The 23,210-nt window shown below is 39.3% G+C and overlaps 1 protein-coding gene across 1 annotated transcript in view; it reads right to left on the bottom strand.

The window, feature by feature from the left end:
• EHBP1 (EH domain binding protein 1) overlaps positions 1–23,210 on the bottom strand; it is a 178,696-nt gene that overhangs the window by 149,557 nt on the left and 5,929 nt on the right. Inside the window, exon 3 of the mRNA XM_027898157.1 lies at positions 16,678–16,731. Coding sequence (XP_027753958.1) covers positions 16,678–16,731 — 54 coding nt within the window. The remainder of the gene's footprint in view (positions 1–16,677; positions 16,732–23,210) is intronic.

Below are 23,210 nucleotides of genomic sequence, written 5' to 3'. Positions count from 1 at the left end.
GTTGATAATGGTTTAATTATTAATATATCATCCTGTCATCTAAAACAAATACAAGAATAAAATAATAAGTACAGAGTATCTTGAATGAAAATATTTTCCTCTCTACTTCTTGGCTGTGAAGTTAACCTAACTCACGGATTTGAAAAAAACCTCAATGTTAATTAACTTAATATTTGATCCATCCATACTTAAAAATATTCCATAATAAAAGCAAAATAAAAAAAAGAAAACAAAACTAAAACCAAAAAGCTCAAAACATAAGCAGGCTAATCTCGTAATTACTGCTACATAAAAGCACTTATAAGACATCTGCATTAATCAATTATTAGAAAGTAGTGCTTCAGTCCCAGGTAGTCAGCAATAGCACTCATATAATATTACAGGGAGCCTGATGCCTTGGCAAAACTAGAGCAGGAAAAAAAATGAAACTAAAAGGCATATTGTACATGTGACCTAGAGGACTGGGATTATTACCTCTAAGCTTATTAAGAGTAAAAGCTGTCAGTCGGACCACCCCACAACCAGGGAGGAAAACTGAGATTACTCAGCAGCAAAAGGCATAAAAAGGAGACGTGTATTCTCGGAATGGACGAAGGCAGAGAGTGAACCACAGCCCTGCTTCAGCTATCTGAGCAGTAATTGGCTCACAGGAGTGACTGCCACGTTAAGGCATTATCATTATCTAGCTCACATAACTGGAAATTCACGCTCTGTTCTTTAAATTGGCTTAACGAGCAGCATCTGCAGCACTTTAATTAATTACAGCAATTGGCGTACCTTAAAAGTAGATGCACAGATCTGAAATGATAATGCCCTGTGAGTAATAATGGTAAACTAGCATTAAACCAGACCTATCCTAAATAAAAAAACAGGATATACTGTTGGGCTTCAACTGCACAGAAAACACACTTCAACCTAGTAATTATTATTGTCTGCCCAGGTTCACCAACAGATACTACAATTCTACGTGACACTTTACATCCAATTAGCTCAGGAATGCAGAAGCTCACAACATGTACAACAAAAATCTGTTTGATGCTATCCAGTTGAAATTTGCCCAGGCACTTAAACTTTGGTTCCTTCAAAAGGTAAACTTGAAGTTAAAATCCTAACAGAGACTGATTGTCACTATTTCTTTTTATTACACTCCTTATAAAGAAATACAGAAGCCATATATCACAGTAAGCTCAGAAGGAACTTTCACTGACAGCCATTAGCTTTGCTTCAGTAAAAAAATCCACAGGCACTGTACATAAATGTGGAAGCCCCTCCCCCCCCCCCGATATCTGCAGCTCTAAAATACACAAGAATTACTTAAAAAAAAAATATGGAGACAAGAAGTTAAAAAACTCTTTTGTTCCCTCTATGTACAGTAATTTGAAATCTTGATTTGGAAGAAAATAATTTTTAAAAGCCCAACAGTGAAATCCATGTACACATTCCAGACAAATCTAAAAGCTGTTCTGTAACAGACAACTTCACACTATTTCCAGCCAGAACACAAAACAACACTATCAAGATTTGCTGTGACATGCTTCTGTACAATTTCTGGTTTAAAGACAGATTTTATGTTTAATTAGCACCATGCTGAAAAATGGGACACACGAACCTTAATTAGGCATCTTGTACGTATATCTCGTTTAAACAAACATTTAAATAGCTCAATATTCCGAAGTTAACCAAACCGGATCCTCAAATTCCTACAGAATGCAGGGGTCAAAATACCTGGTAAAAAGGCCATTACCAAACCAAATTTGAACTCCTCACTTATCAAACACAGGTTTTATCTTTCACAGCTGTGTGAAAGAATTAAGCATAACTTTCTTGATTCTAATAAAGACGTACCACTTAGAACATATATTTAAGCCAAAAAACCCAACATCATAGACTCAACTTAGGGATGACTGATTTTAAGCTGCAAAAACTTTAACCACCTAATAAAAATGGATGCTACGGCACAAAATACACCCTTGTGCAATGCTGTCCCATACCCTTTCTGAAAGCATGCCTGTTCTCCTTGTAACTCACAGAACTAACACAGAGGCAGAACATCAGCAAGGCGGTGGGTACAAGCCCGAACAGCTAAAATACCAAGGCTGATGCAGCAGCAAAAACCAGAAACGGCAAACTGATGTAGCAACTCACACCACAGAGACGTGCAAAAGGCAGTCAGAGGAGAAAAATACCTTTTCTAAAGCACAACAACTCTGGTGACTGTGCTTACACACTCTGTGCCCAGCGTGTTTGGGCTGTGCAGGCAGCGGTGAAGCTTCACTGGTATGAGTGATTTTAAGACATGAATATCTGTGTTCAGAAACACTCTGATAACATGTTTATCTTGGGTACACAGAAAACAACTGCATGCACAAATAAACAGCTACACTCAATGTAATCACGTTCATCTCCTGAGCATCCACTTATAAATACCAATCCAGAAACTATATCTGCCACTTAAGCACCAGCCTCTGAGGAAAAATGGCCACAGTGCAGGAAAAATAAAAAATAAAATAATAATTCTTATCTATTATTCCACACAGTCACCCACTGCTGGTGGAGAGGGATCACAAGTGCACAATACAAGTTATTTGTTGACTAAATATCATCACGAAATGCTAGGATATAAAGGTTGGAAGGATTAACACAAAAGGTCCCACTCCAAGACAAATGTCTCCTTCATAGTTCAGTTCACAGCCATCACGACTGCTCAGTCAGGCCTGTGATCCCAAACGCCGGGTATATACCTGCTAACCAAACACACCAAACACTTGGAAAATCTCTTGTTGATACTGGCATGTTTTTTAAAGGAGATTTTAATTACCACCACGCTGAAAGACGCTTTTTAAATACGGGAAGATCCCAAATAGTTTCTGCTTCAAATCTCGCCACTTTCTGAAACAGCTTCTACAGAGGAACTATAAATTTGACAGGCTGGCACAGCTCACACTCTGTTTCCTCCNCCCCCCCCCCCCCCCCCCGCGGTTTTAAGCTTTTTGCAAAAGCGTAACACAATTTAATTGCACCTTTTTATAGAGCACACTTTTCAAAATAAATGCAGTGAAATTAATTAATTAATTAGCATGCACTAAAGCATGTTGGGGTTTGCTGTACCAACAAAATCACTTTGTAATTTTCAAACAAACCATAAGTACCAGAGGAAAAAAACTGCAGTTCATATTTCTAAATATATATTTGGATTTAAACATTCTTCTCTAATAATTATGCTGTTTCACACAGCCTTACATTTCAGAAATTATCTGGACCATGCTTATCTTCTTTCACTTTCAGTAACAGACCACAGCAAGAAAAAACTAAGATTTCTAAAGGAGAAAGGGTTGAATTTTAGTGCTGAATATTTTATCCCTACTGGATGGTAATTTTTCTACTCCCTCTACTGGCATACTTTAAAAGCAAGGAAAGAAAAACCTGAAGGGCATTCTAGCTTGTAAAACATAATGAGAAAATATTTTTTGTAACCTCAAAATAATTGTCTGCACAACTTGGCAAAACATTAATCTCAAATCCTGGGGATTTTTAAGCCATCAACAAACTTCTGGCAGATTTCTTCATTGTAAAAATTAACTGAGCACCTCAAAATAAACATCCTGGCCACTTTGTGTTAGAATTACTATCAAGTAGTCCCATCAGCTGTCACTGCTCTGCTCAAAACAAGTCACTCCCTCAAATACACTATATGGCCAGCAAAAGCCTCAAAGAACAATCTATGGAATAGAAAACTATATGATTACCACAAGTCTACAGAAATAAGCAAAAACATCCTGAGCTTAATGGGTTGCTACTTAAACATTAGACAGTGCTCTGTGAACCATTTTATATTAAAATTGGATAGTTCTAAACATCACACATACAAGAAGTATTGTTTGACACAGTGCCATTTTGATGATAAATTGCAATCTACAGCTCAAATAATTCCAGCCAGGGATTAACATTTCAGAGGCTGAGCCAGAGATTATGTGTGTGGATCTTGAATTTCATCATCTCCCTTCGGCACAATACCTCATTCTTCCTTTTTTCATCTATTCTCTCATGAAGGGTCAGGAAAGCTTAGCCTTGCTGTTTCATTCATTTCATCTCTACATTAACCAGATACCTTGCAGTCTTTAGTTCTTACGTGTTATTCCATTACAAATACTACAGCTACACTGCACTGTGCTGCGGCTAATGAAGCATGTACCAAATCAAAGGCTGCCATCAAGTGGTCGTAGCACACTGCCAGCACTGTGCAAAGCTAGTGCTCTGCAAGGGGTTTCACCAGGACACACTATACAGGGTGGACCGAACTCTGCCATGATTTAAAGCTTTTGGGGGAATTCAGATGCTAAGAGATGGTGGTCATTTCCTTCCTTTTAAAGTCTAAAGGTCCAGCCCAAGTGCCAGCACCACCACACTGAAGACGTTCCTGTTTCTCACCATTCTGGGTCAACAGACTTCAGAATTGTTTCTGCCATCGTGCACCAGAGGACACGTGGAGAACAGCCTTAATAACCTCTCAAAACCCTCCCAGCTAGCAATGGGACAAGAAGGGTGATACAGGGTGGGGAGAATAATTACAATTTCTTGTGCCACCATACCCAGTTTCAAATCAAACTCAGACTACTTGTTAATCCATATCCATACTGAACTTGAAGAAAACGTGAGAGCTCTTCCCTGCAGTGATAGTGGTGAGTATCTCCAGCATTACTCAGCAATTTGAAGCAAGAATGACCCGATGGATTGTTCTTCAGCTCGAGTGTTTGATCTGAACCCCACACAACTGGCCTTTTCATTTGGATAGTTTATCGCCAGACACAGCCCATTACTCCAACTCACCTTTGCCTGGCAGGTAAAAACCAACCAACCAAAACCAAACCAAAACACACTTCCAAAGAATCACACAGATTCACAAAATTGGAAAGGTTGGAAGGAACCATAGAGTGGTCATCTAGTCCAACCTCCCTGCTCAAGCAGGATCCCCTAGAGCATGTTACTCAGAACTGAATCCAGATGGTTTTTGAATATCTCCAGTGAGGGAGACTCCAGGTCTCTACGCAATCTTTCCAGAGCTCAGTCAGTGTTACAGCAAAGCTTTTCTTCTTCATGTTCAGGTAGGGCTTCCTTTGTTCCAGTTTCTTCCTGGTAGGCCTGTTGCCTCTCATCCTATTGCTCGGCTCCATCCTCTGGACACCCTCCTTCAGATACTGATATACCATCACAGTCTTCTCCAGGCTAAACAGGCCAGCTCCCTCAGCCTTTTCTCATAACTGAGGTGCTCCAGTCCCCTCATCATCTCCATAGGCCTCCAGTGGACTCACTCCAGGAGCTCCATGTCTCTCTCGTACAGAAGAGCCCAGAACTGGGCCCAGCACTACAGGTAAGGCCTCTCCAGGACTGCACAGAAGGGCAGAATAACCTCCCTCAACTTCCTTCTTCTCCCTACCTCCCTTTCGCTTTTCAGTGCACTGAGACAGATGTTTTCCAATGAAAAAGAATGGCTTCTTTCTAAAAAACATGCTGATTTTGCTGCTACACGAAAAGAGTTTTGCACATGCCATGTGACACAGAAAAGTTTTGCATAGTACGGACGAGACTGAAGATTACCCAGTTGTGTCTCACCAGATCATGGACATCCACACTATGACTTCCAGAAACTCAGCTATCACTTAACATAACACCTTGCATCTTACATTTGCAAAAAAATTTGATTTGAATGTAATTGATGAAGACAAGACACAATTCTCCTTATTTCTGAAAGGGTTTGGCTCCAAAGCCAAACAAGCTGAACAGCCATGACCACACCAGCACATCCACTGACTTTTTAAGGACATAACTTCAATCGTATTTTTCCTATGGCAGCGACAAAGAAATGTCCATGCCCAAGAAATGCTCAAGGCAAATGAGGCCCCAACTCTCCTGAGACAAGGAGAACATTCTATACCACTGTTATTATCTCAGCCTGGGATCTTTATCTTTTGTGCCTCCAATCTTCTCTCCATCCTCTCACTGGGGATAGAGAGGGGAGCAAGGGAGTGGCACATGGTTTGGAGAGTCTCAGTGGGAACACCAGACTGGGCAGCACCATTTCTAAACAACGACAACTCTTCACAGAAAACCTGTCCACAAACTTCCAAAGACTGAACTAGAGGGGGGGAGTGGGGAATAAAATGAAGAAATTACCAAGAATCAAACCAATGCTAAGCTACTTCCCAAAGCATTTCACAATAGGAGCAAGAGAAATTAAGAAATTAAAAAGACAGAAAGAGCTTGGTTTCATGAAGCAGCAGAGAGTTGCTTCATCCAAAGGGGAGACTGCAGAGAAGGATGCAGGTAGTGATGGAATAGGCTGCACTGAAGCCCAGGTGAAACATCCAAATTGTTCTACAGATCTTGAATATTCTTTGAGATAATACCCTTCTTTAACAGTGTCCATACTAGTTATTTTAGGCAGTCTATTTATTTAATACCTCAAATCTTTCCTAATAAATTAGATTCTTTGGTTATAATATGCCATTAGAGTTATATAATATGAATTAAAACTAATTATGGGGAGCATTTATACACATGATTCATGGAACAACAAGCACAAAAATTTTACACTGATTCTTTGCTGCCAGATTTTTAGGGTTAGTTTTTCAAATATTCCACTTCGTCCTTTCCTTGACGAATACATAGATAAAATCCTCCCAAATTCATCACACTCGTTCCTGTGGCTGCTCCTGGAAGAAAGTACCAAATGCCTCTGTCACTGGGGCTTTGGGCACTTATTCTTACTTCTGCAAGAGCATTTCCCTCACTCTTTTACCACTCTGGCCTTGCATCTTGGACTTCTCAATTCCAGGAAAAGATATATTAAAGGAATGCAAATACCAGAATAGTAGCACTGGGGGAAAAAACCAAACCCAGCAAGCTGGGGGTGGGAAAGAGAGGTGAAAAAGTACAAGGTTTTGTCAGGGACAGATTTTGATGGTTGTTGATTTCTATGTTCTTTTTGAACTCTTTTCTGAATTTATTTAGCACTCAAACGTGGAAAGCACTACCAAATCTCTCATTCCAAATAACTCCTCACTCTCCATTGGGGAAAAAAGAAATGTAATTAATTTACCTTTCAGGGATCTATGTTACTGATAAAATTAAGAGAGACAATTCCTCTCATAATTTTCAACATCAGTTCTGGTTTGGTAAATACTGCATGTGTTCTTTGATTTTTTTGGGGGGGCTGTGCCTTCCTGTGACAAGGGACTGTTTCATGGAGATGTTGTGCTCTAGGGAGCAAAGCTTTAGAGAGTTTCTTTAATCTTATCCTTTGCTGAGCAAAATACTCTTACAGTATAAATCATAAAACCTACATAAAAACCCAAAGTCTTTAAAAGAAATCTCTGAAAACTAGTAAGAGTATTTATTTCCAGCAAGCAAAGTCCTCAGGGTCAGTCATAGCAGTTTCCTGTCTCAGGTTGTGCTGCACATGGTATTAAAACAAACTTAGAGAACCTGGTGTCCATCCTGCTCAGCCTGCCATTCTGCCACGCTGCCAGGAAGGACAGGTTGGTTTGTTCTCAGTTTTGTTTTACAGAAAACACACCAGAAGCAGAAATACTGCTATTTAACATGTAATTTAACATGCAACTGTATCATCTTTAGGCTTTAAAAGAATGATGCTTGGTGTACATATTTATATGTATAAAACTTTTCAGGACACTGGAAAATGTGAGAAACAATGCTGAAGTATAGTGTGGTGGTTTAGGAATGGTACTTCCCAATTTAGTGCTCTCACTAAGACTCTCCAAATCACTGAGCTGCTTGTTCGCTCCCCCTCTCTTTCCTCCTGAAGAGGATGGAGAGGAGAATTGGAGGCACAAAAGATAAAGATCACAGGTTGAGATAAGAAAAATTTTACTGGAAACAGCAATGAGATAAGGAAACTAAGAGAAACAGCAACAACACTAACGGCAGAGGGCACAAGAAATTAACTACTCACTGGTAAACCCCCCTGACAATAGATGCCAATTAGAAGAGAGCCTTGCCTCTGTCCCTGGAAAATGACCTGAGGTGGTACAGAATAACCTCTAGGTGCTGGCCATGCCCCCCCCTCCTGACTTCTCAAAAATTAACCCTGTCCTGTCAGGAACCAGGACATGCAGCCCATTGTGCTCAGAACAGCAACCTTTGAGTTCAGGGATGCAACTCTGTAGGGGCCACAAATTCGGCAGAAATCCAGTTTCATGTTATATTTATGCTAGTACATGGAAACAGAGAAAATACTGAACAGTTACAAAATGTCCTTTATGGAACTTTTCAATACTATTTTATTCAGGCAATCTTTCCAGCCAAGACTCAGGCTGCCACCACGCCTAAGCTAAACCAGAAAAAGCTCATTTCTGCTGACTGTCAAGATCCAAGAAGCAATTTTGCCCAGATAAATATAACACAAAACAATAAGAAGGGAGAAACTTCACACAAAAAACACGTTATGGCTGCGCAGCACCAATTCAGAATGAAGAGTATGCTGGGAGGGAAATGAATGAAATAGCATCAATTAAGTTATGGAGGTCAATTAATTTATATTATATTAGACTCTATTAAGACAGCTAACAACCAAAGATAAGAGACTGAAGGCAATAACACTCAGTGCTATTACACTGTCAGATGGTTTTCCTAATAAAAAGAGTTTTCAGGAGGCCAGAAGTCTTTATTTTCCTGTCAGCTGGCTACAGTTCTGCTGGTGGCCACTATTTTTAAATCATATGCTCTCAGTTAAATTACAACCGCTTGCATGTACAATCCTATCCAATTGCTTAATGCAGAGCTACATTTTACACAATAATGTGTATTTTAATTCTTTTTTGACACATATTTCCATACCTGGAGCACACGCATTTCCAAGGTATTATCTCAAATCAACCAAAATATTCAATTTGACTCCCAGATTATCTGCCTTTGAAGGTGACTTATGTCAAAAATATTTTTCATTAAATGCATTGCCATTTTTTCCATTTTCTACTCTGAATATTTCGTGCTACATGGCTGCAGCATATGCTGTTTTAACACCATACAGCTAGCAGGTCAAAAATGAGATTTATCCATCATAATGCTGCCCCAGACAGTGGTATTTTACATAATGATATTCTGAACCACATCGAGAACAAACACATCTCTGTGACTGTATGGAGATGTAAAACCACGCTCAGACACATAAAACCAGAAAAAAAAAAAAAAAATGGCAAGCTGAACAAGCTTAAAAGCAAATACTTTTCTATTAAAAGGCAAGTTGTCTGGCTCAGCTTATGCCTGGAGTATGATTAGAACCCCACTGTAAAACAATTACCAAGACACTCTTCTGTATTTGATGTCTGAAAGAGAAACGACCTCATGCAGACTCTGGCTCTTGCATGCACTGGAAAGTATATTTTACTGCTGATTTTCTATGAATAAACATATGCTAAGAGTGGCTGAAACACACTGCTGGTTTTAAAACATGCCTAATGTAGTATTAGAGGTTTGCTTCCAAAGCTGTCTGCCTTGTTTATCAGCTTCCTCCCTCCAGCTGGCAAAGAACACCACTGATAGCAACTCCAATCAGTTGTCTTGCACAGTGCACTCAGCATTAGGTGAAATGTTCTTCTAGCAGGAAATAACCTCCCATCAAAAACCTAAACAAAATGGTTCTAAGCAATTTAGAAAACAGTTGTACTTTTACCACTGCAAATCAATAATAACCGTATAAATTTGCTGTAAATGTTACAGTGCCTCACACCCAGGCTGCACTGCCCAGCGCCCTTCTCTCTCCAGCTGCCACTTGCAACGCTCTCCCATGTGACTGCAGCATAAATATGAGAAAATGAGATGTCTCCTTCACCAGAAAATTTAAAGCTGAAATGCTATAATACAGTTTTCAAAACTGCCATATCATCTGCCAAATTACATTTGATGTAGATCCACTTAGTGCAGCTATTAACACAACGTCAGAAACAACACTATTTAAAGGACAGTTTGGGCACTGCATTTCATTTAGGAGATGAAGATCAAATAACAAAAGAAAATTTTGAAAAAAACACAGTGGAGAAGAGTTAGATGGACTCACATTTCATACTCGTTCAAGATAAAAAAGGTATTAAAAGTGTAAAATGTTAATTAGATATTAAAAGTTATTTCAACAATTTCTCTAAAATTCTCATTTCAATAAGATTTTTGTCATCTCTTAGCTCTGCTTTAATAGATTATTACATATTAATGACAAATGGTGGCCCTAATTTCAGGTGATCTGGGCACAGCCTTGCTTTGGTTGGAAGGAAAATGACATTGCAGGCATCAAGCAGCATGGCTTGAGTGAGCACCATTTGAAGCAACTATCAGGCTCTTCTTGGGGATATGGGGGTGGTTGTGGGTCAAAACATCAATTAATTGACAGAGCTATTCAGAAAAGTTTAGGCAGTGCTTGCCCTCACAATGCCTACCTGGAACCAGGGCTGCTGGTGCCTCCACTGTGTGCTGGAACACACAAAGGGGAAAACACCCACAGTCATGCCTTGCCCATGTAACACTTGCCCTAAATACAGGTGGCAATTTACTTGTCCTACAGCATTTGGTGTAAAATTTCCCTGGCAGAACTCAAGTGTAAATTCTACTTCCTTTGTCTTCTGCACTTTTCAGAGAAGATGCCAAATCCAAGGGGGTTGTTAGGGCAAGGGACCCCCATAGGGTCAGTCTGGACAGACAAGAGACTCACCCACTCCCAGACACCCTAAAACCGAGTGATCTGCTCCGAGCACAAGCCTCTCTTCTGTTCCTTTCCCAAATCAGGACCCTGCTCCTGATCATATTCCACTTTTAGTCAAAAAATGCCCAGAAATGCCATCATGGTGCACATGAGGAGCAACAAAGCATTACTGAAAGGCACAGGATCAGGCCCCTGAGGAAGATTTCCTACCCTGGCTCCTTTACAGCCAGAGCAGCCAATCAAGACGACAATTTCTGCAAGTTTTGCTCCAAAAACCTCATCTCGGAGATTTCTCAACTAGAACAAAGTGCTAAATATTTAATGTAAGCAAAAACTAAAAGTAAAACAAGTTTTCTGGTTCTCTATTACATTTAAAGCAGAGCAAGAGTGAGACAGCTGACAAAGCAGCATTTAATTCCTAGCTCTATCTAGTCCAGAATACTCGGCCTAATTTACACAGGCAGCCAGTCACAGTTCACATAATCACACACAGCAGAATATGACAGGGGAATTAAAGGACCAGGAAAGCATGTCTGAACTATGAGCTATTTCTAAATATATTAAATGCAGACATTTAACTCACAAAAAGGTTAACCTGGTCAATTCTTGTTTCAAGCAAAAATTTATTTCAAGCAAAAAATACAAAATGAATGGATAGAGGGTTTTTTTTTAGTATTTTTTTTTCTTAAAACAAAGGAAATAGCCAATTTAAGCTTAAGCTCCCATACGGTACAAAGATGGACTAGAAGAGATAGTCACGATTTTGTAATAAATTCTGGAATAGAAACTGATCAGTAAATAAGGAATCATCCTATTCTTTTTCCCCAGGTTCTTTCAGCAAACGGCATCAGCAGTACTCAGAATTTCAATTCCCTACGTTATGCTGGCATTTGCTTCCCAATATTTATTTCCAGGAACAGGTGGGAATATTAGACTTGGGCTTTCATTCAGATATAAAGCAAAACTTGCTCTTGCAGAGTTAGTGCTGCAGCAGTGCTGTAGTAAAAGTAATTTAATCAGTCAGTAAAAAAAAGTATGATTTTACAAAAATTCTGGGCTAATTACTGTTCCCACTCAAATGAGCTATTTCTTGAAAAGCTTCATCTAGAAAACAACATATTCAGAGCTGTATCTAATGAAAACTTAACTTCTTGCTAATACCTCATTTTATCATATCACATTTAAAATTGGTCTCCTTTAAGACTAGAAACAAATTCATTTCTATATCCCACCCACTTGCCTTCTCTTTCCCATTACTTTCACACTATTTATCACCTTTATTTGTGTTGTCATGCCTAAAAATAATAGATAGGCATTTTAAGAGAGAGAAATAATCTCTCCAAACCTGTGAGTGATAAAACATGCTTCAGGGCATTCAAAATGAGAAATCATCATAAGCAACCATGATACAGAATTTCGGGAGCGATGGGGGAAGGGTGGACTGGGGGATGACAACCACAAAACAACACACTTGTACAATAAAATGAAGCTGCATTATGTCAAATGTTTGGTAACATTTTCTAATGTTTCTTTCATTTAGAGGCTTGGCTGACATTTGAATGGAGGCCAGTTCAGAACTCTTTTTGGGTTGAGGTTCCTGAAGGGATGCAAGAGTGACAGGCAGAAGGAAAAGTCAGATCTCATTTTTTCAGCTTAGAGTTGTCAATCTTTATAACTCTTTGCTGTAGGCTAGCATGAACAGGAAACTCTAAACTCCTTTTTTCTCTCATTTCAGCAGTTCCATTGGACATATTATCCTGGAGAAACCTTTATTGGTTAAGATATAAAAAAATTACTGGAAGCATAGCTGTGTCTCACAGAAGGATGTACATCTGATATCTTATAAATCATTGTCAAGCTTGAAATGTTGGCGTGGGGTTTTTTCACTATGTATTACCTTAATATTAAAAAAGGGACCATTAGAAAACTGTGGTCTAAAATGGCATTGAAACATTTCGGAACACTCTCTAGATAGGACGGATCAGTAGTGAATTCAGTTTCCAAGATCCCAAGAGAAGAATAGCCTGGAAATGCTGCCTGGAATGCTGTTCCAGGCAGGTGATGGTGTGCAGGCAGAGCTGGGTGCTGCTAGTCCCTGAAAGCAATGGGCAGCAGGAGCAGAGCGGGACACTGAGCCCTCCCTCACATGAATGAGTCCATGGAAAGGGAATGCTAGTGATCTGCTAATGCAAACATGGGAAATGAAATCCCATATGTAACCACAATCACATTATTGGGGTTGATTAGTCAGAGGTGAGAAGGAGAAGGAGGGAGCCTCCAGCCACATGGAAAGCAGAATCTGTTCTCCGTGGCTGTAATTGGTAAGACAAGAAGCAGCAGCCTGAAACTGTATCAACAAAGATCTGGGCCAGAACGATTCCCAACAAGCAGGACCATGAAGGACTGGAAGAGGCTGGTTGGCAATTCTACAGAGAGACCATCTTAAAAAAAATTTTAAAACAGTTTAGGCAAGTGTTTGTCTGGAATTACGCTGCCTTGAGGCAACAGTACAAGTCAGGTGAGGCTGCTTCCAGCCCCAGCTTACATGAATCTATGAGCAAAGCTTCAAAAACAGGTGGGGCATTTTTCTCCATTCACCTGCCAAATTAGTAGGTCTGGGATTTCCTCTTTTGTTCTAAGCAAAGACCATGTGTTAATAGGCCTCCCACATAAAAAGAGGAATACAGTCAGTATCAGGGACACAGCAGCGATTGCCAGTGCCTTGATTCCATCAGTGCTACTGGAAAGGGTTCACTCACAGCCTCGAGCCCTGTGAATAACCCACAGACAAAGGTGAAACACGGGCACAGGAGGGAAGATGGGGACCCCTACAATGAACATGGAAATCTATCAGTATGCCACTTATGAGCTATTAGAGATACAAACCTGGGCTCAAAAAAACCAATAAATTTTTGACAAAAGCCAAAAAAGTTGTTTCATAGACCAAGTCTGAAAACATTCTACTAATCTTTCAGTTTCATTTAAGAATGTAGGAGGTAGCTGTCAACAAAGCTGTCAGTAAACACGCAAACATCGTCCCCAGTGGATGTCATTATGTGCTTTTCCATGCTTTGACTCATATTCCCAGTTAAGAATTTCTTGCTATCCTGCTTGCAACAGCCAACCTGAACATGCAATGTTATTATCTAAAAGAACATAAAAACTCCCAAGAACTTGTCAAGAAAAAGCAGATAATCAATTACACAGAGTGTAGTTAAAGAAAGATGAAGTTAGAGACAAGACAGTTATCAGTAAACATCCAAAGAACGCAGCTGTGAAGGAGATAAAGATATGGAAGAGGCTGATGGAAAATTAATATCAAGATTTATATAATAAGAAACTGCTCTATGATCCAACTATTTATGGATTAGACATACAGTAGATGACAAAGTTCACTTACTAGAATACAAACACAGAGTGACTCAGACAATAAAAATACAGTTAGAAAAAAAAAACCTTACAATAACCAAGGTCAAGAAAACGAACACAAAGAAAGCCAAGTATCTTGCTTCAGTTTAATTTACAACACACTTATCTTGCACAAATTACCTCGCCACTACTTGAAAATCCCTCTGAAAGTGCAGAATTATCTTGTTTTGAACTCGGTAGCATCTGCCAGCAGTGGCATCAAACTGCAGCTGAGTATCTCGTTTAGCTGATCTTTGCTCAGCCCATACTAAAGCATTACAAAATTATTTTGGAGATTGACTTTTAATACTACTAATGAAAAAACCTCAACATTTTCAGCAGAATTCAGGTAGCTTCACAATTAAAGCACATAAAGCACATAAACTTTTCGGACTTCAGTATTTTGTGCTCTGAGTGTTTCTGACCAAGGTGGGAGGGAAACCCTGCAGCCTCTCAGGGCAGAGAACATCCTCGGGCAGAAAGGAAAAGGTCCTGAAGGACTGTAAATGTCCCCTTGCTTAGGCTCGAAGTGAGTAAATGCTTACAATTTAGGGAGCAAGGACATAAACCTCCTGCCTCCCGGGCTCCCCGGTTTCTAACAAGCTGGTGTTACATGCTCTGGGATGTCAGCCAGCCATTGGATCATTTGTCACTTGCTCGAACCGATGAACATGTTTTCATCCACCACTAAGTGGAGCTGTTGCTCTGGGAAAAGAGTTTTTCGGTATCTTCCAGTATTTAAAAAAAAAAAAAAAAGAGGTGATGGAGAGCAACCAGTTTTATAGTTGCTTTAGCTCTCAATAATTTCTGCCGTAAAACTATTTTACTAAATTTATTATTTGGAAAATACTATATCCTCCAAAATCAAGGAATAAATATCTACCTACCAATTACTATTTGGCATTTCTTTTGAGATGAACTAATAGCGTAACTGAGGTTGTAAAGAAGTTTGCACGTAACAAAAGATACTCCCTCACTGCTCAGCAAAGGTGTGAGGCAGAAAGCAGGAAGAGCACAGACCAGACGTGCAACTGCCACCTCTATATGAAATAGGCTGACGTGAAAAAAGCAACATGTTAGAAGGCAGGACATGAAGTCAGTCTACACCCCTCATATAACCTTCTGGGAAAAAAAATCTGCTGCAACATGACAGGAAATCCAACTATACCCAGAGGGTTTGGCTGAGAAATACACTGACATTGTTTTATCCAGAGTTACTTGTACTGTGACAATTGGGGATGGAGACTTCCCTGACTAAAATAAACTAAGCGAGAAAGAAAAGGAAACTCCAGGAAACAGTAACTAAACTGTGTTCTGCGTTCACAAGTCTCATAAGTGAAAATAGAAACTTGACATTCAAAAACAAAAGTATAAATAAAGCACTTTGGTTTCAGCCCTTTCAAAGGTTCTGATACTGGTGATTAGAATAAACCTCAGGTTGGGATCCAAATCACTTCGGATATTGACAAGAAAGAAGCTTTTTTAGGTAAAAAAAAGGAACATGCAAAATCCATTGCTTCCCCACACTTCAGTGCTATGTGGTACTTCCATAATTTGGTAGGAGAGCAATTTTTTTGTTTGTTTAAAGACAACATAAACCGTAAATAACGTTACTGAGAAACAGTCCAAAATGAAACTGTATTAATGAGCAATAAACACTCTGTCTTGATACCACAATCCTTTAAAATGTATTCCAAAAAAGAAAACTTTCAAGAAAACTCCGTGTAAAGCAGCTTCCCCTTTTCTCAGCCGAGGCAGCTCCAGAGCGGAAGCTGCTGCCCGACAAAGAGAAGGGAAAGGAAAAAAGTACTTCACGAAGCACTTGCTCCATGCAATGTTAAGCACTGCTGTTTGGCCAAGTGTGTTGTTTGTACAGCCCTCAGGAGCTCAGCTCTCCCTGAAGTTCTGGGAGCTCCTGACTTGGAGAAGTCAAAGATTCAGAGGAGCTGGTTTTTGGGTTTTCACTCGGTGCATATGACCCATGCAGCAGGCAGGACTGAGATCTCAGGGAGCACATCATGACTCACGCTTGTCCCTACGTGACCAGGGCTAGTCCCACCTTTCCACCCTGCCTCAACCCATTCCCCTATAAAATGCATGCAGTGAACCTGTGCTCTCCACTAAAGAGTGGCACTCAAACCCAGGAAAGGTGCACTCCCACTGGGGATGGAGAGATGTCATAACCTGGCTCTGACTTGTTCACTCCTCTGCTCATACAGAAATAATGTGTCATAACCCACAAAACAGTGAGTCATAGCCCATAGCCCCACAGCTCTAATTTGTTTACTCCATTGCTCATGGCAAACTAATGCAAGGCAGGCTGATGCTTACAGGGAAGGAATTTAGGCATGTAGTATACTACTCCCCCTCCTCTCCCGTGTTTTAATTGTAACATAACAATAGGTATTTTAATAAGCCTTCATTACTACAGGACAAGGCTTTATTGTGGTTCAGCAGCTCAAATTTTACTGAGGTCTTTTTCAGCATTTGAACACCTTCTAATATTTTTAAAATATTAAGACTTATATGTATAAAAAAGTCATAACAACATTCCAACTTACATTCTCTATGACAAACATCCATTCTTTGTCTTCAAACTCTTCAGCATGGGGATCCTAGAAAAGCAAACCAGAGAACTTGAGTCTAAAAATAATCCAGGATGCAAGAAATCGCAAAACAGACAAGATTTTCATATAATCAGAAATATTTCTACCCACAGGGGATGACAGAGGGAAATATTTTAGCTAGGATGTGGGCTTTAATGGATATCAATAATAAGATGAGCAAGTTGGGGTAAAACTGACAGTGAGGATTTAACAGAGGCTCCTTCAGATACAAACATGAGGTCGATGTTGATAAAGGCGTGTAATTCTATTTCCTTCCTCCAGTGGAAGGGGGGAAAAAAAAAAGATAAATCTCCCTTTAATTTTTAAGATTCACCTCCCAAATAAACACAGCAAATCTACATCCTGCTGATAACAGTGGAGAAAGCCACTTGTCCCACGTGGGGGGACAAGATGTACACCTTCAGTAGGCATCACCCCAAGCTCCTTATGGTCAGACTCCATCAGCACAAGCAGAGATCCAGAGTCACAGCCACCTCCTTTCACTGCAGATTTCTTAAATGCCTATCCTCAAAACACTTCTATCGCGCCACACGTGAGCATCAGAAAACATTTTCACCAACAGGAAGAAAAATAACAATGAAATTCATATATTTGGCATTTGTTTTCAATTTAATGAGCTTTCAGTCTGCTAGAGTGGTTCTGTATTGTTGCCTGAAGGTAAGATAATAATGGAGACACCAAGTCATCCTCTTCCTGCCTCTATCAAGGATCCTACTTTAAACAAAATGCTTTTTTTTAAAAATTAAAATATTAATTTATCATCCAGTCCTAGTTCTGAACAACTGTAACAAAATAACTTCTAATCCACTTGCAAAACAACTTCTCACACAAAGAGAATGTGGCTTGAGCCTTTCTTCTGACATGCAACCTAATTTTGGCATACCTCAATTCTATCCTGTTATTTCTAGTTACAAGAAAACACTCGATGACTCCTTTGCCTCTGCAGCCTGCACACTATTGACACTTGCAGACAAATGTTACTTCCACATCATCCCATTTGCCATCATCATATACGAGACCTCCAGCACCTGCAGAGTTTTATTGCTATTATCTGGCAACTGGTCATGACACTACATCAAGCACTGCACCAATTCCATCTTGCTGCTGTAAATTAACAAAACGCATCAATATATTGTGCTTCTACTTTATATCCATTAGTACCATGTTTCCTTTCTTTCCAGAATGCTACACGCCTCACATTCAGTCTTCTAGACTTTGCTTTGATCCTCATTCCACTTTAGTTTTGCTTTGAAGTCAGACACAGTGGGTAAAGGTACCACAGCACTACAAATGGATCTTTTAACTAGTTCTCATCAAATATGTAAAATAATTTGTAAGTAATGAGCTTACAGTGTAAACAACAGGCAAAAAGAATTTTTTTTTCTTTTACCAGCACAAAGAAAACTTGGGAAGTGTGCCCTTAAATAAACCTCCTCTTTCGAATAAACTGTAATAACATTTCTAACAGGATATCATCCTATCTCCTGCAGCACATCCTTCCTACAAAACCCAGGCAAGCAGGTTCCCTGCTCTGTAAAACACTGGTTCTCCTGACAGGAGTCCTGCTGGGCACTAACATGCTCCCTGAGGGAATCCAACACCTCATCCTCCCACTGGCAACATCATTAGCTGTGTACTTAACAGCTACAACCACAGCTGTCACACACAACACACGTTTTAAAACGCAACACTCCCATAATGGGATGTAGTTTCAAAAAAAAAAAAATAAATACAGGATGTTGCTAGAAACTAATGTCAAAACTGATGATTTATTTTTCTATATGAATAAATCTTGTAAGAAGTTGGGTTTTTTTAAATTATACCGAGATATCTCCGTGTTCCAAATTACGTCTTGTAAATATCAGGTTATGTAATTATATATCCATCACATTAATCAAGTTTGTGGAATTCTGCATTATGTAAATAAAGTACACGATACCTGCGGGTTTGCTGTGCACTGTATAAATTCTAAAGACGTAACTTTCTGTAATCCAGCCATTAAATACTTTAAAATTTTCAAGAGTTAACCTGGGGCAATTACCTTTTTGTTTAATTGCTTCCTTTGATACAGCATGAAATGACATAATGAGATTTAATGGGATCATTAACCACTTTATGTTTTAAAAAGCTACTCCGTAAGAAGTGACTAAACTCTTAAATATTTCATCCTGCTCAATCTTTTTCTCTTAACTCTCCCAAAAGCTATTAGGACAAGCTTGCAGGGTGACCCAAAACATGCTTCCAAAGCCAGGGTCCAATATTTTAACCCATATAACAAACAAAACCTTCATGCAATGAAATAACGTATAAAGAAAAACAAAACTCTTCTGTCAATGGCAATAAAACTGACTCACACCTCTGAAGGCTACAGAGCCAGGTGCTCTGCTGTTTCTGTTCATCTGATAAAGTACTACTGTAAAATGCAAAGACTTCTTGATGTTCAACATTTTAGCATGCAATTGAAAGTAAGTTGTGAACACTTTCGGGAAAAAAAGGCAAGTGTATTACCCCCAAACTCCTCCTAAAAGCTTCAAAGACTTCTCAAGCCTTACCAAATGTTCAGACAGCATGGAATATGCTGAGATATGGACACTTTGCCCATGTGTAAGGTATTTCAGATTTAAAGACAAATCCAGATAGTTTTTTTGTTAAAGCTACATTTCTTGTTAGTTTTAAAATGCCTCTGGAAACAGAAAACTCCAAATAAGTTTATACACATAAGCTTCAGCATTTCCTTGCAACACATAAGTGGCTTCACTCTTCCACTAAAATGCTTCTATCAGAAGCCCAGGGAACACCAAAAATGCTTCTATCAGAAGCCCAGGGAGCACCACACAGAGTCCTATTTCTAGCTAGTTTACAACTTTATTATATGATCATGTTAACAGATGCTTGTATGATTACAGATATAATACAGTTTCTATTGCAAACAACATTTCACACTTTGGGCCCTGTAACAAGTGATCTTTTTACAGATCTGGGTAATCTTCCATCTTATTTTGGATTTGAAGAGACTAAAGACCAGTAAAAAAGCCACAACAGCACATACTTCCCTCACTGGCTAACCTGTGTTCTCCAATCATTTCCCACGGAAAACTCATGTGTATTATTTGAGGACTGACTGTGCTTTGGAAAAAAAATGCTGTTCCAAAGAAGAATTACTCCAGGAGCAATGGTTATAGCAGCCTTTAAAATGCTCACTGTAGGAAAGCATTCTTTGGTAACACAGCACACTAAACCTCACCTCACCTGCAAGCAGATACAAGCTGGAAACACTTAAAGACAAGAGTTATAAATAGATCTCATTCCAATCCTCCTTCCTGAAAGCAAATGCTAGTGAAAATTACCTAGAAAGATCAAGGAACAAACTTCCCCATATCTTGCTGTAGTGTGAAGTGAGTTGGCAAGAGATTTTTTTTTTTTTTGGTAATGCTTATTTTCTTTACCAATATACCACAGGTGCAGAATTACACTCTTCCAACATTCATTATGGTTTTGTCTTGAGTTGAAAACTGAATCTGGGCAAATGGACTGAACAGCTTGTCGTCCCTCCTCATTTTAATACATAAAAAAGAATCATCATTTTTAATACCAAGACATGTGTCCCATTTCCCTGTTCCTCTTCCCATCTGCATTCATGTCTCAGTATGATGCTCCTTTTCAGTATCTTCAACTAAGTTTTGGAGTCTTTTTTCCCCTATCATTTTTTCTTCTTTTTTTTTTTTTTTTTTTTTTCTGGTAAGATGATCTTAGTGTTCAAAAGTAACACTCAAGTGAGAAGTAAATAGTGGAGAAATGTGAAACGCACGTAAGGACATCACCTTACACATCTCCTATTGTGAGACTCTCAGCTAATCATTTCTCCAGCTCTCAGTACAGACTTGTTTTATTCCACTAGCAAAATTCAGCTGTGTTAAATACTTTTAAAGAGACATGCTGGCCCTCCCTCAACAAGCTCACTCCTACAAGCTTTTCTCTGCAATCCTACCCCTCAGCTTCTTTCTGTGACACCATTCTGCCCATCCACCATGCCCACTACCCAAAAACAGTCAACTCTTCCGGACTTGGGGAGAGCACCAAAGAACAAAAAAGTCAGTAATATTTTTCTGTTCTCTGTTGATCACCAACCCCTTAAACAAGGAGCTTTGTCAAGGATTATATCCTTTCTGCAATGTATAAGGTGGTTTCAGAAGACTGAAGAAAGGTAAGAACTTTCTCCAATAATTTAGGTAATATTCAGAGTTATTTTTGTATCTCTTGCAATAGGAATGAAGGACATATCAGGAAAGAAGGGACTGGTCCTTTTCCTAATCAGCAGCCAGAGTGGATTGGGAAGATCTTTAGACTGTTAGTCCCTTCCTCCCTTCTTTCCCCATGCCTCCTCCTTAAGTGTTCCTGGATTTTGAAGCTTGTCCTTCAATTAGATCACTTCATACCAGCCCTAATCTTCAGTCTTTCTTCTTGGGGAATAGCTACTTAAGGACTGTCATATTGAATCAGATCAAACCATGACAGGGTTTGTGATCTTCCTCTACCGGTGGCCTGCAGCAGATGCTCCAAGAACTCCAGCATCTGTCCCCAGCTTTTGTACTGGGCTGTCTGAAGCTGCAGAAGACTCAAAATTTGACCCAATTCTTGCTGCGTTCAAATGCTGATTACACAGGTCTGATTAGTCTAGAAAATCACATACAACTGTGATCAGCTTTAATTGGAGCTGCCAGAAAGCAGGGAGCTCTGAGCAGACCGGCAGAAACATCCCTGTACATCACCACACCAAGCTCCCACTTCCCTGGAAAGCCTCTGGGCTAGAAAGGCAGCAAAGACTGCATGTCCTTTTTTTAATTTCTTTTTTTTCTTTTTTTTTTTACAATTAGTAAAATTAGTGGGAGCATAATCCTTTACATCTTTAAACATTTAATTTTCAACATGTAAATGTGCTCACTTTCTTGAGCTTATGATTTTTACATCGGGCACACAACATCTTGTCTAGGGAACTGTTTTTCCCTCACACAGAGTATTCTCCACAGTGTCCAGTCAAGCCACTGGTCTCTCCTAAACTGAAACAAATATGCTCTGAACCTGGATTTGTTCTTTGCTTACAAGAAATGGCTTCATGAATTGGTTTTGGGTTGGTTTAGGGTTTTTTTCCCCTTCCCTGAGACAATGTATTGGCTTTGCTGCAGTGCTCCTGCCAGTGCATGGCCAGTTACTACTTTATAATCAAAGCATGATTGACTTGGGCTTTCAAGAAGAATGATAGGGATTTATTCTGAGTATTATTTAGGGACAGGAATATTTTCAACAATACAAGTATGCTTTGATCACCTATGTAATTTTTATTTTACTCCTAAATATTTTTTTGTGTGCTTAGAAAGATATGCCTTTAAAAATGTTTTTTTCAAACTCTGGAATTAAGAGCTGATAATTGTCCCTGTTGTTGCAATTGTACCTTGGTGTGACAAACCATGTACATTACCAAGAAAACAAGTGTTTTTCGTAATCCAATAAAGCAAAGTCCATGCTTACTCCAGAAGAACAAACATTCTTATTTGGGAATTTCACTTTGCTTTTAAGCTAGAAAATAATGATGTTGCAATTTAAATCCTTTGCTAAAAACACTGGGCTTGCTTGGCAGTGAAAATTTCTCATTTAAAATCTCTCTCAGTTGATAAAGATCTGTATTTGTGCATAAAAACCACAGAAAAGTATACAGGTTTTCATATGTGGTAGTTAAACCTTGCTAAAGTAGAGACTCTAAAAAATAAAATTCTAGAGTGCAACCATGGAAACAACAAAAAAATGGGAATTCAGCTATGGCTTTTCTGGCATTTGTGAATCTTTCCATGAAAGCACTACAAATCGTGGATTTTAAATGCACAATAGGCTTATTGTTTCATGACGTTTCTTTTTCCCCAGTTTGGTTGAAAAACCCAAGGCATAACCAAAAACCAGTGTGCAGCATGGTAAAGGAAGAAGTTAAACTTTCAGAACAGATGGAACTTTTGATGCAATTAGCACTTCAGCGGCTGCACGGGCAGGAGCTAAAGCTGGTCAAGGGAAGCTGAATCAATATATCCATATGATGCTTTTCCCCACATGACTCCAGAGCATTATGAAATTTTACCAGCAGCGCAGAATTAATTGAAACAAACCAAAAAGCTCGTATTTATTTGAAATTAAAAGTTTCTAAAGGAAGGTTTGTAGTCTCTTTAGTACTTTGCTTGGAAACAAGTTAACACCCAAAACAGGGATGTGCAGATAATGCAGAACATCTCATCTGTTGACTGATCACAGACACTTTGTTAGCCAGCTCTCAAGGGTCCACTGGAGAGGATACTCTTAACATTCTCATCAGCACTTGAAACCTTGACTTATCTCCTAATCCTACCAGCAACACATTTCAACAGCCACTTATGAATGCACCGCCACTATTGTGTGAATCATTTCCCACAGCACATAGCTGTCTA

This window comes from Empidonax traillii, unplaced genomic scaffold (genome assembly GCF_003031625.1).
Source record: "Empidonax traillii isolate 1590-97213 ecotype Southwest subspecies unplaced genomic scaffold, ASM303162v1 scaffold580:size560489, whole genome shotgun sequence".
Taxonomy (NCBI): domain Eukaryota; kingdom Metazoa; phylum Chordata; class Aves; order Passeriformes; family Tyrannidae; genus Empidonax; species Empidonax traillii.
Note: the sequence above shows the minus strand (reverse complement) of the source record. Positions and strands in the feature narration are given on the sequence as shown.